Here is a 14,421-nt window from a genome sequence, read left to right as displayed (position 1 = left end):
TTAGAATGGAATAGGGCTGTGTCATCAGCATAAAGCAGGAGAGCATGATGGGGTAAGTCAAAATGAAGTTTGTTAATATAGATAGAAAAGAGGAAAAGTGCCAGAATAGATCTTTGGGGTATAACCTTATGAAGAGGAACTGAGGCTGAAGTTGATACATTGAAATTCACTGAGAAGTGATGATTAGAGAGGTAGTTTTTGAACCTGGGCAGTGTGTCATCACTAATGCCTAGTTCAGTGAGATGGTCTAGGAGAAATATGTGATCAGTAAGATCAAAGGCTCTTGTAAGGTCAACAAAAAAAGATCCAGTAACTAGGCCTTTGTCCATTCCAAGTACAATGCTGTCACTGAGTGTCCACATAGCTGTGGATGTACTGCAACCAGACCAAAAGCCATTCTGCTTTTGCGAGAGAAGATGGTTGGTTGATGTACTGAGTGAGTTGCAAGTAAAGTAATTTTTCCAGAATCTTTCCTAGGGTAGGGAGAATAAAAGTGGGCAAAAAGTCTGATGGATTGGATGGAATGTTTTTTTAGGGAGAGGTTTTATAATTGAATTTTTCCAGATATTAGCATAGGGGACAGGTTGCACAATTGCATTTTTGCAGATATTAGGCATAATATTAAGTGTAATACACAGGTGATGTTTCAGTGGGGTCATGATATTGTCTCTACGGTAATAAATAAAGCATGGATGAAGGGTGTATTTACTGGGGGGGGGGTAGCAGAGGGTAGATATCCTTGGATGTGATAGTTCTGAAGTAGAATGAAGGGATGAATGGAGAGGAGGTGGGAGTGTCTGATGAAGTTTGGAATTGGCTAGAGAAAGGGATGTGAAAGTTGAAATGAGAAAGGAAATCAGAAACAGAAAGTTGAGAAGATATGGAATTCATGGAGGGAGGACTCTTTCTTCCTATAAAATGGTTGAGCTCTTTCTAGAAGTTTTGCAGTAATTTTATTAGTGAGGTTTGATATGATTTCATCAGGTGAATTTTATGATAGTGTGTAGCTTGCTTTGCAAGGCTGCATAGCTGGGTGTAGCTCTGTGTTTATAGTAGTAGGAAGTGCTTTCCAAAAATGGGATGCCTTGTCTCTGGGTTGTAGAAAAATGTTAAGATCATAGGGTAACCAGCTGTAAGTTTTAAGCTTGTATAGCCTTTGGTTAGTTTTAAGCTTGTATAGTCTTTGTATTACTGGGAAGCAGATGTTTTACAGGTCAGTCAGTGTAGAAGTGAGCAGTTCTGCAGCAGTGTTAGGGTCAAATGAATTCAGAACTGGTGAACAGTCAGTTAAGGAGAGGGTGGATTTAAGTTTGTTCATGTTACTTATATATATATATATATATATATATATATACATATATATAGGTCTACTTTGATTCACTGAAAATTCATTTCACTGAATTTCAAATTACTAACACCAAATCGCTGAAAGCTCAAATCACTGAAAACTCATTTCACTGAATCGCATTTCACTGAATGTAAATACTGTTGGGCAAATAAAATGTATATGCCCTTTTCCCCACTGTAGAGTGATGTTGGAGTTAGTATATATAGTTAGGGGGTGTGTGAGAGACACAGCCCCCCAAATTGGAGGTGTGGAGGGCGTAGCCCCCCCCCAACTCATTTTGACTTGATATTGCTAGCTTTCAGTGAAGTGAGATTCATAAATATAAAAGCTAAGTAGGTTGGGGGCTATGCCCCCCAACCCCCAATGTGGGGGGTTGTGCCCCCCACACCTTCTTAACTATATATACTAATGCCAAGGATGCACTACAGTGGGGAAAAGGGCATATACATTTTCTTTACCCAACAGTACTTACATTCAGTGAAATGTGATTCAGTGAAATGAGTTTTCAGTGATTTTTTTTGAGGGTGAATTGAAATTCATATATATTCATATATATGTATATGTGTATATATATATATATATATATATATATATATATATTCATATATATGCATATATATATATATAAAACACCGCGGTGGTGGTGCTGCGGTAGCGTTGTTGCCTCACAGTAAGACACTGTCCGGTTTGATTCTCAGCTAGAGCGTCTTCTGCGTGGAGACATGCATGAATGGGCGTACCTTCGTTGAAGGCTGTGTGTCAGGTCTGGTAACTCGGCACATAAAAATCAACTACCATTCATTAGCGGACCGGAGTTCCACTGTGGCGACCCCTAACCGGGAAAAGCCGAAAGACACACACACACACATATATATATATATATATATATATATATATATATATATATATATATATATAGGTCTACCTGACAACACCGACGCACTAAAACACAGACAACGAAATCACCAACACCACAAAACCGAAAGTTCACAAACAAGACACGTCACATACCCAACAAAACACAATCCTAACACTCAAGAAACAAAACAAATCCCCTGTCCAAGAAGCACACACACAGCACAAGCACACCAAAAACCTTACAAACCTACACTGAACCTTACATACACAACTATCTATGCACTAACCTTAACCCAAACCCTAACCTTAAGGTGCGTCACTATCGCACACTCACCTAACCTGCACCCTAACCCTAAATCACTTAACCCACCCCTATCCCTAATGTCTGTCACTATCGCACACTCACCTGACCCGCGCCCTAACCCTAACTCACTTAACCCGCCCCTAACCCTACAGACCGTCGCTATCACACACTTACCTTACTCACACCCTGACCCTAATGTCCATCCCTATCGGACACTTACCTTTACATGTCGGTGTTCACAGCGTTGGGATTCTCAACTCTCGGTCTTCTCCATTGTCCACAGCACAAGCACACCAAAAACCTTACAAACCTACACTGAACCTTACATACACAACTATCTATGCACTAACCTTAACCCAAACCCTAACCTTAAGGTGCGTCACTATCGCACACTCACCTAACCTGCACCCTAACCCTAAATGACTTAACCCGCCCCTAACCCTACAGACCGTCGCTATCGCACACTTACCTTACTCACACCCTGACCCTAATGTCCATCCCTATTGCACACTTACCTTTACATGTCGGTGTTCACAGCGTTGGGATTCTCAACTCTTGGTCTTCTCCATTGTCGATCTTCCGGTGTCGGTGTTCTCGTTGTCGACGTTTCGAGATTTCAGCATTTTCAGGTAGACCTATATATATATAAATATATGTATATATATATATATATATATATATATATATATATATATATATATATATATATACATATATACACACACACACACACACACACACACACACACACACACACACACACACATGCATACATATTATATATCTATATTTATCTATATATTTATTGGGATCTACTTCAAATGAGCAAAAGCCCATTTGAATAAAACCCTTATAACCGAGACCATATTACCCAAATCCCAAAACAATTATACCTCACATGAATGAAACACATAAGCACAACTACTTCCCTGATGAAAAACACTTACTATAACAAAACAAAAAACACCACCAAACCATCATCCTGCCACTAACCCTTCACATAAGAGTTTACACTACACAGTACAAGACCTTACAAACATAGTTTTTGCATTCGCTCATTTCAAGTTGATTTTTTCACTGCAGGTAAGTATCTGCTTGGCCAGCATGTTGACCTTTGCCCCTTACCTCCATGGTAGTGTGATCTCAGAGTTGATATATTTAGTTGGGGGGGGGTTGTGGTGAGGCAAAGCCCCCAACATGGGTGGGTTTTCTTTGCTTCAGTTTTAGTTTGTTTGTTAGGTTGGACAAGCGGTTACTTGAGCAGTATGGCTGACATTTTCTGTTTATATGTCTGGAGAGGTCTATGAGAGAACAGCTGTTGTTACTCATCAGATCTACATGAAGCCTTACTGCCTGTTCTCTTCCTAGTCACAGATGGACCACAGACCCATTTTAGATGAAAATCTGCAGACAAAAGAGGATGAACAACTCCTGGGCTTAGTCACAAGGGTCAGTCTACCAGGATCTCTCCAGTGACCCTTATAGATAAATGCCATCTAAAAGAGCAGGAACAACAGTCTATTTGTGCTGACCAGTGAGAAAACATATTTTATAAATGAACAATTTAAAATTTGTAGCCCATTACTTTTTTACGGTCGACTGTAGGTGCCATTATAGTCTGAACCATATGTAGGAAGAAAAGTTGGGTACAATGCATTTATGATTACCTACCTGCAAGCATTTTAAGTCTCTTTTGAACTGTTGTAATTAGCTCAAATACAGAAAAATTAACAAAATATACTGTGGGGTTTAGGTATTCATTATGTAGCTAGCTAGATGCTACCATTTAATGAACTATTGTCTCTTTACACAGTTGCCTGTGGTTTAACATTTGGGTCACACAAATAGTTCTGTAGCTATTGCTTTAAAAGGCATGGTGATATGATAAAAAATGCACCAAGAAAAGGAGTTAGAACTGAAGAGTGCTTGGGAGACTATGGCTTGGCTATAGTACCTGGCCATAACACAGAAAGATGCTAACAAAGCATGACACAAAATTGGGTATTCAACTATGTCACCCTCCCTTCCTTACTTGCTGACGTGTTTGCGCCGACAGTGGGGAAGAGTACAGTTTGATTCTTTCATTACAGTTTGAAGCTTTATCTGATGGACAAAAGGAAACAGAAATTCAAAATATAAACAAGAAAAAAGCTGTTTGTTTTGATAGTAAAAGAAGTATTTCGTTCCCTAGAAGAGAAGAAAAATTTTGTTTTATCCATCTACTCATGGGTATATGATTCTGAGCTCTGACAAAACAAATGATGTGCATATGCTGTCCATCCATACTGCACAGATTCACTTCTGATACTTATCTCTCTTTCCAGCCATTTGTGAAGGTGAGAATGCCTGCAAGAACAATGAACTGTGTGTGGCTCCAGGATTCTGCCGTTGTAAACATGGATTTTTTGGCGCAAACTGCATAACACGTAAGTACAGGAAATTCATTTTATCAATTGTATCATTCTTACACGCTCTAGAAGGAAGTGAGCTGTTGTCCTGTCATGGTCTTTCATGGATAACTAATTACTCAAAATGTAATATCTTTTATCAGAATGAATCAGTCATGCTTCTGAGCCAAAACAGAATTTATTAATGAATATCTAGTTATCTGGTGCATAGACTACAGAAACAGAACTATGTGCACTGTTATTTGTATTGCTTTCCTGTTCATTTAATATACCTAGCATGGCTAGAAAAAAGCTACAGCAAGCTAAAATGCAGACACTACAGGGATATTGTTCAACTTTCTTAATTTAGACAGATGTTTTCCTATGCTGTTTCTGAATTATCCAAATATGAAATATTGACACACTCTGCAGCACAACATTTTAATTTCATGCAATTCCAGCAGTCAGATTGCACACATGTAAAGCTGGCATTCTGTAATTGGAGACCCTGTGAATATGAAAACTATGGGAAATAATATGATGCATATTTATTAATATCTATACACAACCATTTTAAATGTATTTATAAATAAATAATTTGTCATGCATTCCTTAAAGTGTAAATTCTTACTTTATTGCAGTCTTCTAAATTTCATTGCATTCACTAAATATTAAAATGTGTTGCTTGTTATGCTGTTCTAGGAAACCTGTGAAAATCTTTAATTTGTGGACTGGAACTAAGAAGCTATAGATGTCTCTTAAAATTTGCTTTCCAATGTTTATTAACTAAATAACCTCACAGATTCAAGAACTGCAATCATCCTAGAAGACTTGAGAGGAACTGTAATTTATTTATATTAGGAGCGCACCATGTCCTTCTAGATCACTTTTATTTGATGGAAAAAGGAGACAATCCCTCTTCTTCTCTTCCATGTTACTGCTTCTTTATCTACCTTACTCCTTCTTTAAAGCCTCTATTGATTTCCTCTCCACCATCAAGTTTGGTAGTAGATACATTGTGCTCACAACCCTCTCAGTGATGTACTTCCATAGATCCTGGGAGAAAATGATGCCTGTAATCTGTTGCCTGTAGCCTTGCCTATCCTGTTTGTTTTTCCTGTTCGGGACAATCCTACCACATCTCCCTGACATCTTAGGCACCAATATCATATCCCTCCATACTTCTCAACCTGGAAAAAACAAAAATCTGGACAAAGGCCCATGAAAAAATAGGTACAAATCTGTGTGCTGATTAACATAAAATTTACATGCATAATTGTGTAACCCCTCCCACTTCAATGTAATTGTGGGATACCAACTTTCAAATTCAAACTGAACAGACAACCAAAATATGGCTCCAGACCCTGTAGTAAGTGGTAACCATTTTTTTAAATGTGTAGCATTGATGTTCACAGGGAAGGGAGAAAATGATGAACCTTAGGATTTTGTTTTTGGTGACTTGCAGTATGTGGGTTTTGTGGTAAAAATAGGGCATTTAATGGTAGCAGTATTCTAATCTTAGCAAATAATAATATAGTTTGCTAGGACCTCCAAAAGTCATTCTCCATGACTGATCATAGCTAGAGTTTGTGCCACCTGGGGCTGTCTTTGAGTTTGCTGCCCTTCCCCTTCACAAAATCATGGTCAAATGGGGTCCCCCATACACAGCCCTCCCCCTGCAGCCATTCCATTGTCCCATTACTTGGCTATTTCACCCCATTTACCATAAACACTGTAATGTGCATACTGCTTAACTTCTGCAATGACTATTTGGATTTCATTTAAAACTTTTTACATTTTATAGCAGAAACACTAATAGGCATCTGCTAAACAAAGCAATACAGTCCCACAATGAAAATAGACTTAGCATTAAAACTTCTCTGCCCTTGAAAGTAAACTCATAGTCATTGAAACAGCATTGAAACCCACATTCAGCGAAAATGCATCTGGCCAAGTGGTGGTTAAAGATTATCTTTGGGCTGTTTTCAAATCATAGGCCCCTTGCACACAAAACATACATGTGTTCTTTGATACACCTTCCTGATTGTATTAAATTATATTCCTTGTATAATACAGCACACTTGTTAGAGCGCATTTTAAATTTATTGTTTTGAACATTTTTCAGTAAGCAATGAAACAAAATGCATTAACCAATAATGACAAAACTGCCCAATTCAGAACATTTCCATCATAAAAGTCTATTCAAACTTCTACAATCCACCAGTATCAGTAAATATACACAATCTCTGCAGAAGTCATCTAAATAATTCCACATTAAAGAGATCTGTAACTAATGAAGAGGTTGTTGCTAGAAAACAACTTTATATGTCATTGTTTCATCTACAAATAAAGTGCCTGTTGCCCTTGAGGAATAAATTGCCTATGTTACATTAAAAAAAAAAAAAAAAAGGATAAGCTAGTAATAGGGAATGGATGACAAACTGATAGATAACAGGTTCAAAGTTACTAGTTATCTCTGCCAAAGAGGACATTCTCAGGATTGCAGCATCCACCTCCTTTAAAAGTACAACACAATATGGTATCAGAAATCCATCTACATACTGGGGGAGTAGAACCCACAGCCGTCTGCATCAAAAGCAAGTATTCTACCTGTTGTGCTACTAACAAAACAAACAGATTTGGCATAAGCAACATAATGGACTTCTTACAGCAGATAAATACTGTTTAATGGACTTACTTGCAGCAGATAAAATAAACACAGTTAAACAGTTCTTTTAGCTATATGCTGCTAAGCACAGCTTGCTTGAATAGACTTTCACAGCAGATAAAATACACACAGTTCTGCATATCAGATAAACAGTTCTTTTGGCCAAAAAGGGTAAAAGCTATGCCACTAATCAGCATTACAGGCCTGTTAGCATGCATGTATATCAGATAACATTTTTTTATTCTTTTTTCTTACCTGGAGGTTGGAACATGTGGGTAGACCCTGCAAAACTTATCTGCTGCCATTGCTGTTATATTCCCTATTTCCCTCCAAATAGTTCAAATAAATATGAGTCCAACAGGTAGTAGCCGATATAATCACACATGCCCCTGTTGACTGGTGATGACGCCAGCCATAAATTTAAAGTGGTAATGCAAAAACAAATAAATAAAATAATCAAAACAAAATTGGAAATTAAAGGGGCCAGTCGGGAATTTATGGCACCCCATTATTTTGCCTTCAAAACCAGTAAATACAGAGGAATTTGGCATGGTTGAGAGGTGTGTCCTCCATCACTTCTGGTGTCAAGTAGGAAGAGCCTTACACCCTGTAGTCTGTAGTCTTTTCCTTTCATGTATCCCATGCGCCCTTTTGATGTGTTCCTTCTGGCCTATTTCGATTAACTCCTTTCATGGCTTCTAAACCTGCATATAGTACTGAAGGTGCAGTCTGCCTAGGGCCTTGTAGTATAGAACCATTACATTTTTGCTTTTGACAGCTATTTCAGTGAAGTCTAATATTATACTCTAATATTCGTTTGGCTGCTGTCACTGCTGTCTCACTCTGCTGCTGGTGACCTAGTCTAAATGTTTTTCCTGCTTTATGGTCATTAGTTTCATTCCCTCCATAAGGGTTGCTGTTTCCCAGGTGCAGCACTTAGCACTCATTTGTATCTTATTTGCCACTTTTCAGTCCACTTGGTCAGCCTTTTCAAATCCTTCCTAAAACCTTTTCCCCATTCTCCAATGCTACCTGTAACTTTGCATAATTAGCAGAAAGGGTGATTCTGTGCTGTACTCCCACAGATATGATACATTTATCTGAAACAAACACACTGGAGAGTACTGGACACCTTAACAACCTCTATGGTACTCTATTGAACATTTTCCTTATTCTTCACATTGTCCCTTCCACCATAATCCTCTGTGTTCTACCATTTAACTATTCAGTTATCTTATTCCTTAGTCCTGATTTTATTCCCAAACCCTTCCAGTTTTAATAGTAATCTCTTATGCAGAATCAAGTCAAAGGCCTTGTTGATGTCCAAGTGGGCCACATCCATATCATGGATGGTCTCGTTCCAGCTAAGGACAAATCAGTTGTTTTATCATTACACCAGAAAAGGGAAGTAGTCACTGCCTGTGACATTAGTGACTCAGATTCTGGAGCACATTAAGTTGATCAAAGTTTTGAAATATGTGTGTGTGTGTGTGTGTGTGTGTGTGTGTGTGTGTGTGTGTGTGTGTGTGTGTGTGTCTGTGTTAGGGGAGTCAGATTGGATTGAAGGACACCATTCTTGTATATACTACACATAAAGAAGAATAATTGATTCATTTGGTGGAGATTTTTATATGGCATTGAGGCATTTTATTAGAAGACAGTCAGCTGAAACTGATAACAGATGTGCCAGCTACATGGGATGCCTGTCCTACAGTATCCCTGTACACCAAGCTTTCTATTTTTTAGAACAGAAATATTTTGGTTATGTCCTACCAGCAGGTGTGCTCATACAAAAATGTTTAGGAATTATCTTGACAGTGGCTGATTTATCCTCTGAAATGCAATTAAATGAATGTTACTTTAGTACTTGCCCTTTCATTTCAAGACATATACTTGCTAAGAGAAAGGATGATAGGATTTGTCCACCTTGGCTGACTAGAACTGTGACACTATTTGCTGAATGTAAGAATGACTTTCCGTAATCTTATACCCTTAAGTTTTGTTCCACAAAGGAAACATAGTAGACCCCATAAAAACAATACAATGGATAAGCTGCTCTGGTGGCATAGAGGGATAAAGCCCTGATTATGACCCTGCTGACCTGAGTTTGATTAGTGGCTTGGCAGACTGACAGAGCGGCAAGGAGGGATGGGCAACAGTGCTTGCTGGTGATGATACCTAAGGGGAGATGTGGTCCAAATAGGGGAGTTGCCCTCAGATGTAATCAATGAGAATGTGGAGCAGAGAAAGGGAAAATGGGTAAGGCATATAACATAAATCCCTCCCACCGAATGGAAGCACAGATGACTAAGCCTCCAGGACACCCTCAGATCCATAACCAACAGCAGCAGTTGGGAGAAGTAGGAGGATGACTGGTAGATCTGTTGTGGATGTGGGGATCGGGAGACTGAGCCTGTAAATATGAGGTCTGGGGGTGCAAAAAAAAAAATAAAAAAACAATGGAGGTATTAAAGAGAATAGAAGGAGCTATACAGCTGTTATAAAGTAGAATACAAGTCTAAAGAACTTATGGGAATTGTGAGGTAAGCTGACAAACAGCTTAATAAGTTAGAAAATTTCACTTTTTGCGTTTATGTATCTGAATTTGTAAACCAGATTGGCCCACTAGGCTTAAATGTCCTAACGTTCCATTTACAGAGCCAAGTCAGGAGCATACAAAGCAATGCACATGTGATGAAAATGGCATAGAAATACAAACAGCGACTTCCTATGGAGGAATACCAATCCTTGGCAGGTTAAACTTCAGGCAAATTATGTTTGAGAGTTCAAGTCTTCATCCACCCATAGGTTACCCAATCTGACTGTTTCATATCAGGTTTTCAATGACATTAATGATAAAAAAACAAATTTTACTAGTACATGTCATGTCCAGTAGCCTAAATAAAAAATGTAACTGGTATTGGAATTATTTATATTTCTTCTTCCCTTCCCTTGTCACTCAAACTATTTACAAGTGAAACAGAGGATAGTTTTCTGGTAATCTAAGTCTTTAGCAAGTACTACCCCTTTACCCCTTAAAGCCAACCACTTTTGTGCCATTGGGGTGGTCTCTTAAACCTTATTGTTGTGCCTCTTATATCCATCTGGACCATTTATTTTGAATTATTCTACTTGCTCTGACCTGGCCTCTTTTCTTTAATTCTAATTATTTCATTTGTAACATTTCTTTAACGTCTTGTATATCTGGCCTAACCTTTTCCTTCCACCTTTGGGTAATTCCTTTCTTAGCTACAAGAGTGAGTAAATAGATTAACTTTCTAACATGAGCAGGAAAGTCCAGTTTACCTGTGCTTAATTGTAGCTTACCAGGAAAGTCCAGTTTGGCTCTTCTTAATTGTAGTGCTTCCTTACTTAACTCAATTTCCATTTCTGTTAGAATGCTTATAATTTTCTGAAGATCGCTTAAGTATTCCCCAGCTTTGCACACTCACCAAAATTATGTTCCCATGTCCTTTTCATCCAAGTCTTGCACCTCCAACAAGTGTCACTTTCCCCTGGGAACTTTTTAGCCAACCTTGCAGGACTATATAAGTGTTTGTGTAGACACATCAAGACACAAATTCTGAATTATGTAGACTTAGCAACCTGACTGTGGACAAAACATAGTTCCTTCAATTCTTCCTTTGAGTATTCCTTACCCAAAGTCCTCTCCCATGTAGATTTAACAGGTATTTGTGCCAAGTACTGAATCACCATCAGGCCTTTATAAGCCCAACCAATTAAGGATTTTGGTTGAAAATAATTAATTCTCACTTAGGGTAAGTAATGAAAGTAACATAGGTCTAGCTTGAATGTCTGAGAATATATCTGCACCTTGTCTCACTTCTCTTGTTAAAACCCTAAACAGCAAATAATCTCTTTCTTTAAGTCCATAGGTTCACCATTTTTCTTTCCAGCCAATGACCATATTATGTTGCAATAGCTGTTCCCAGAACTTCAGCTTGCCATTTCTGAGCCTTCAGATATTAAAATTACAGACACTTTTTATATCAGTTTGATTTTAAAGGGTTAATATCCTATAGGGAGCATCTTATTTTTCCAACACAGTTTTATTCATGAAGTGGATACAATTATTTTTAAGATAACTGTGTAGACAATGCTCTTTGAGAGCACTATTCAGTACTTGCATTTTTCAATGAATGAAGTGTCTTTGCTAGGAATAACATTTGGGATAAATCATGTAGATGAAATGCAATGGGAGAGTTTGATAAAAGAAATTAAAGAAATTTGTCTTCTGTGTCTATCCATCCACAACCCCTTTTCCCATTTTGGTGCAAGGGGTCAGAGTGTCACTTCCACTGTGACAATTATCTAGAGCGAAGGTTCATACCAACAGGTGGCTAACCCTACCACAGCTGTTCTTCCATATCACATGCATGCTTATGGCCAGTTTAGACTGTCCAGTCTACCTACTTCTTGTCTTTGGAATGTGGTGGGAAACAAGAGCACCTGAAAGAAACCCGCACAAACACAGGAATGACATGCAAACTCCACACAGAAGGTACCCCAGCTGGGAAATGAGCCAGAGACCCTCTTGCTGTAAAGTGACAATGATATCCACTGAGCCACCGTGCCATTGGAAGACATATAGATTATCATTCAGGACAAAGGTTTGTCTGGTGAATTCGGTATTAACAGGAAAAATAGCATATATGTCAAATGTTTATATGATCCCAGAAAAAGATGAAAAGGAAATAGCCCAGTTGGTGTTTTCTTTCATATGGGGTCCAAGATTAAACTCAGTGAAGATGAAGGGGGATTGGAGTTACTAAATCCAGTTGTTTTTTCTGCTTCTTTAAACTTATATAGAGTATTAAAGTTGGTAAAGGAAGATAATGAAAATTTAATAGAGAGAATATTTAAATATAAGTGCAAAAATTGTGGGAGATGATGAGAATAAGAAAAACAGAAAACGAATATGGAAACAAACAAATTAAAAATTATCAATAAAAATACTAACATGGAAAATAAAAGCTGATGATATAGAGAAAGGGAGAAGGATGTGGTATAATAATTTGTTGAAAGAATATTATTATGTAAATTCATGGGGAACTTTACCAGATGATGTGATTAAGGCCATTAAGGTTAGGGAAAAGTGGTGTACCAAGATAGCAGAGTGTTAGGATTTCCTATGAAGACTGGTAATAAATAAGTTACCAATAAAGGGGGAGATGCCACATAAAAAGAAAGCTGTAAGACTGTGTTTATTTTGTGGGGAAGAAGAGACAATAGGTCATGTTTTCTAAAATGTATAAGGGTGGTGAAACTCTGGAAGAATTGTGTGAAGAAATATTTGAGAATATTAATGGCATAAACAATATAGATGCCTGTAAATATGTACATTTTGGAAATATGCAAATATGTAAATCATGTTTTATGTTGTGTTAAATAAAGGACCCCTTCTCTTTTTGATAGGTACTGTGAGATCTTGTACATTCACCTGAGCTACCACTAACTCGATTTAATGTGTCATCTGAAGGATGATATAGCCAGGAGTGCAGCATCCCCCTTATGTGTCACCTACTGAGAGGTGATCTCTGCCTGGCATACAAGGCATCTCTGGACCCTGTTTGGTGAACCTTTTGGACATCAACAAAACAAAGAGCATCAGAACTACTAGATAAAAAACCCAAATTTTACTTGCAACATAAGAAGGACATGTTGGAGAGACAAATATTTTTCTCAGTGAATTCCCATTTTCTGGACCAGGCTCCCAATCCCTGTGAGGCATAGTTACTCCCTAATTTTATTTAAGTGCAACTCAGACCATTGGATGGGTAATCAGAAATTCACCCTTGGTCTGCCACCTATGTCTCTGATGGACAGAGGCTGTCAGTGCATCACCCCCTATATAAATCTAATTTGTGGGTTAAATTTGGGTTACATAGTTAGGCTTATAAGGGCCCTAGTGGTCGTTAGCCTAATATAGACCTATGAACCTAAGAAACCCGAATGTCTGGCATTATTGACTTAATTGTAAACTCCAGTGATTTACCAGGAAAATCAGTGAAGGGCAAAAACTATGAGGAAAAATCAGACACATTCTGCAAAATCAGGAATAGTTAACTTCTTTCCTCAAGAACTCTCAATGAAGACAAAAAATGTGGGGAAAAAGACCCAAAACCAGGGAAAATTTTTATGTAGGAACAAAGACCCCAAAACATAGAAAGTTTTACTTTAACTCACGTAAAGAGTTAATAGAATAACAAGTTTTGTATCATCATGCATTTTTTTGAATAATAACGACAAATAAAACTATAATGTCTGGCATTATTAACTTGACTGTGATCCTCAATAAGTTCTCAGAAAATCAAGGACAGGCAAGCGATATGAGGAAAAATCAGAGATATTGTGCAAAATCACAGATAGTTGAAAGGTATCGTTACTTGTAGTAACATCTTCAGACCTTTGTAGCAGCATACATTTCTGTAATTATTTTATCACTTCTGGTGATAACAGTTGGTCACCAGAAATGGCTGTCTGTTTGGGGAGGAAAGGAAACATAGCTCTGAACTGTACCATAAAACAAAGAACATTTCTCATTTTGAATTTTTAAGATTCCATGTCCTGCACTGTTACTAAATGAAGAAGTCTGTCACACTTTTACTGCTGCGATTTATTTTAACAAATAGCCATAGCAAATAGTATTGAATCATAGTGCCTTCCCCAAACAACCTTTTATCATTAACCATGCTGTGAACTTCCTAGATGAAGTTGTTAGTAAGTGCTCCTATATTCCACACTTCATCAACTTGTTCCATATTGGTAATGTTGCACATTTTGGAGACGGAACGTTGTGAGTTATGGGAAGCAGTTGACTGAAGGTAACAAATGG

At 37.9% G+C, this 14,421-nt stretch overlaps 1 protein-coding gene across 1 annotated transcript in view; it reads left to right on the top strand.

Moving 5' to 3' along the window:
* Nucleotides 1–14,421, top strand: part of SCARF1 (scavenger receptor class F member 1) — a 509,524-nt gene that overhangs the window by 152,145 nt on the left and 342,958 nt on the right. The window contains exon 3 of the mRNA XM_044054355.1: nt 4,835–4,936. Within this exon, the coding sequence (XP_043910290.1) occupies nt 4,835–4,936 (102 nt within the window). The remainder of the gene's footprint in view (nt 1–4,834; nt 4,937–14,421) is intronic.

This window comes from Protopterus annectens, chromosome 13.part0 (assembly GCF_019279795.1).
Source record: "Protopterus annectens isolate FY-2018-M chromosome 13.part0, PAN1.0, whole genome shotgun sequence".
Classification (NCBI taxonomy): Eukaryota; Metazoa; Chordata; order Ceratodontiformes; family Protopteridae; genus Protopterus; species Protopterus annectens.
Note: the sequence above shows the minus strand (reverse complement) of the source record. Positions and strands in the feature narration are given on the sequence as shown.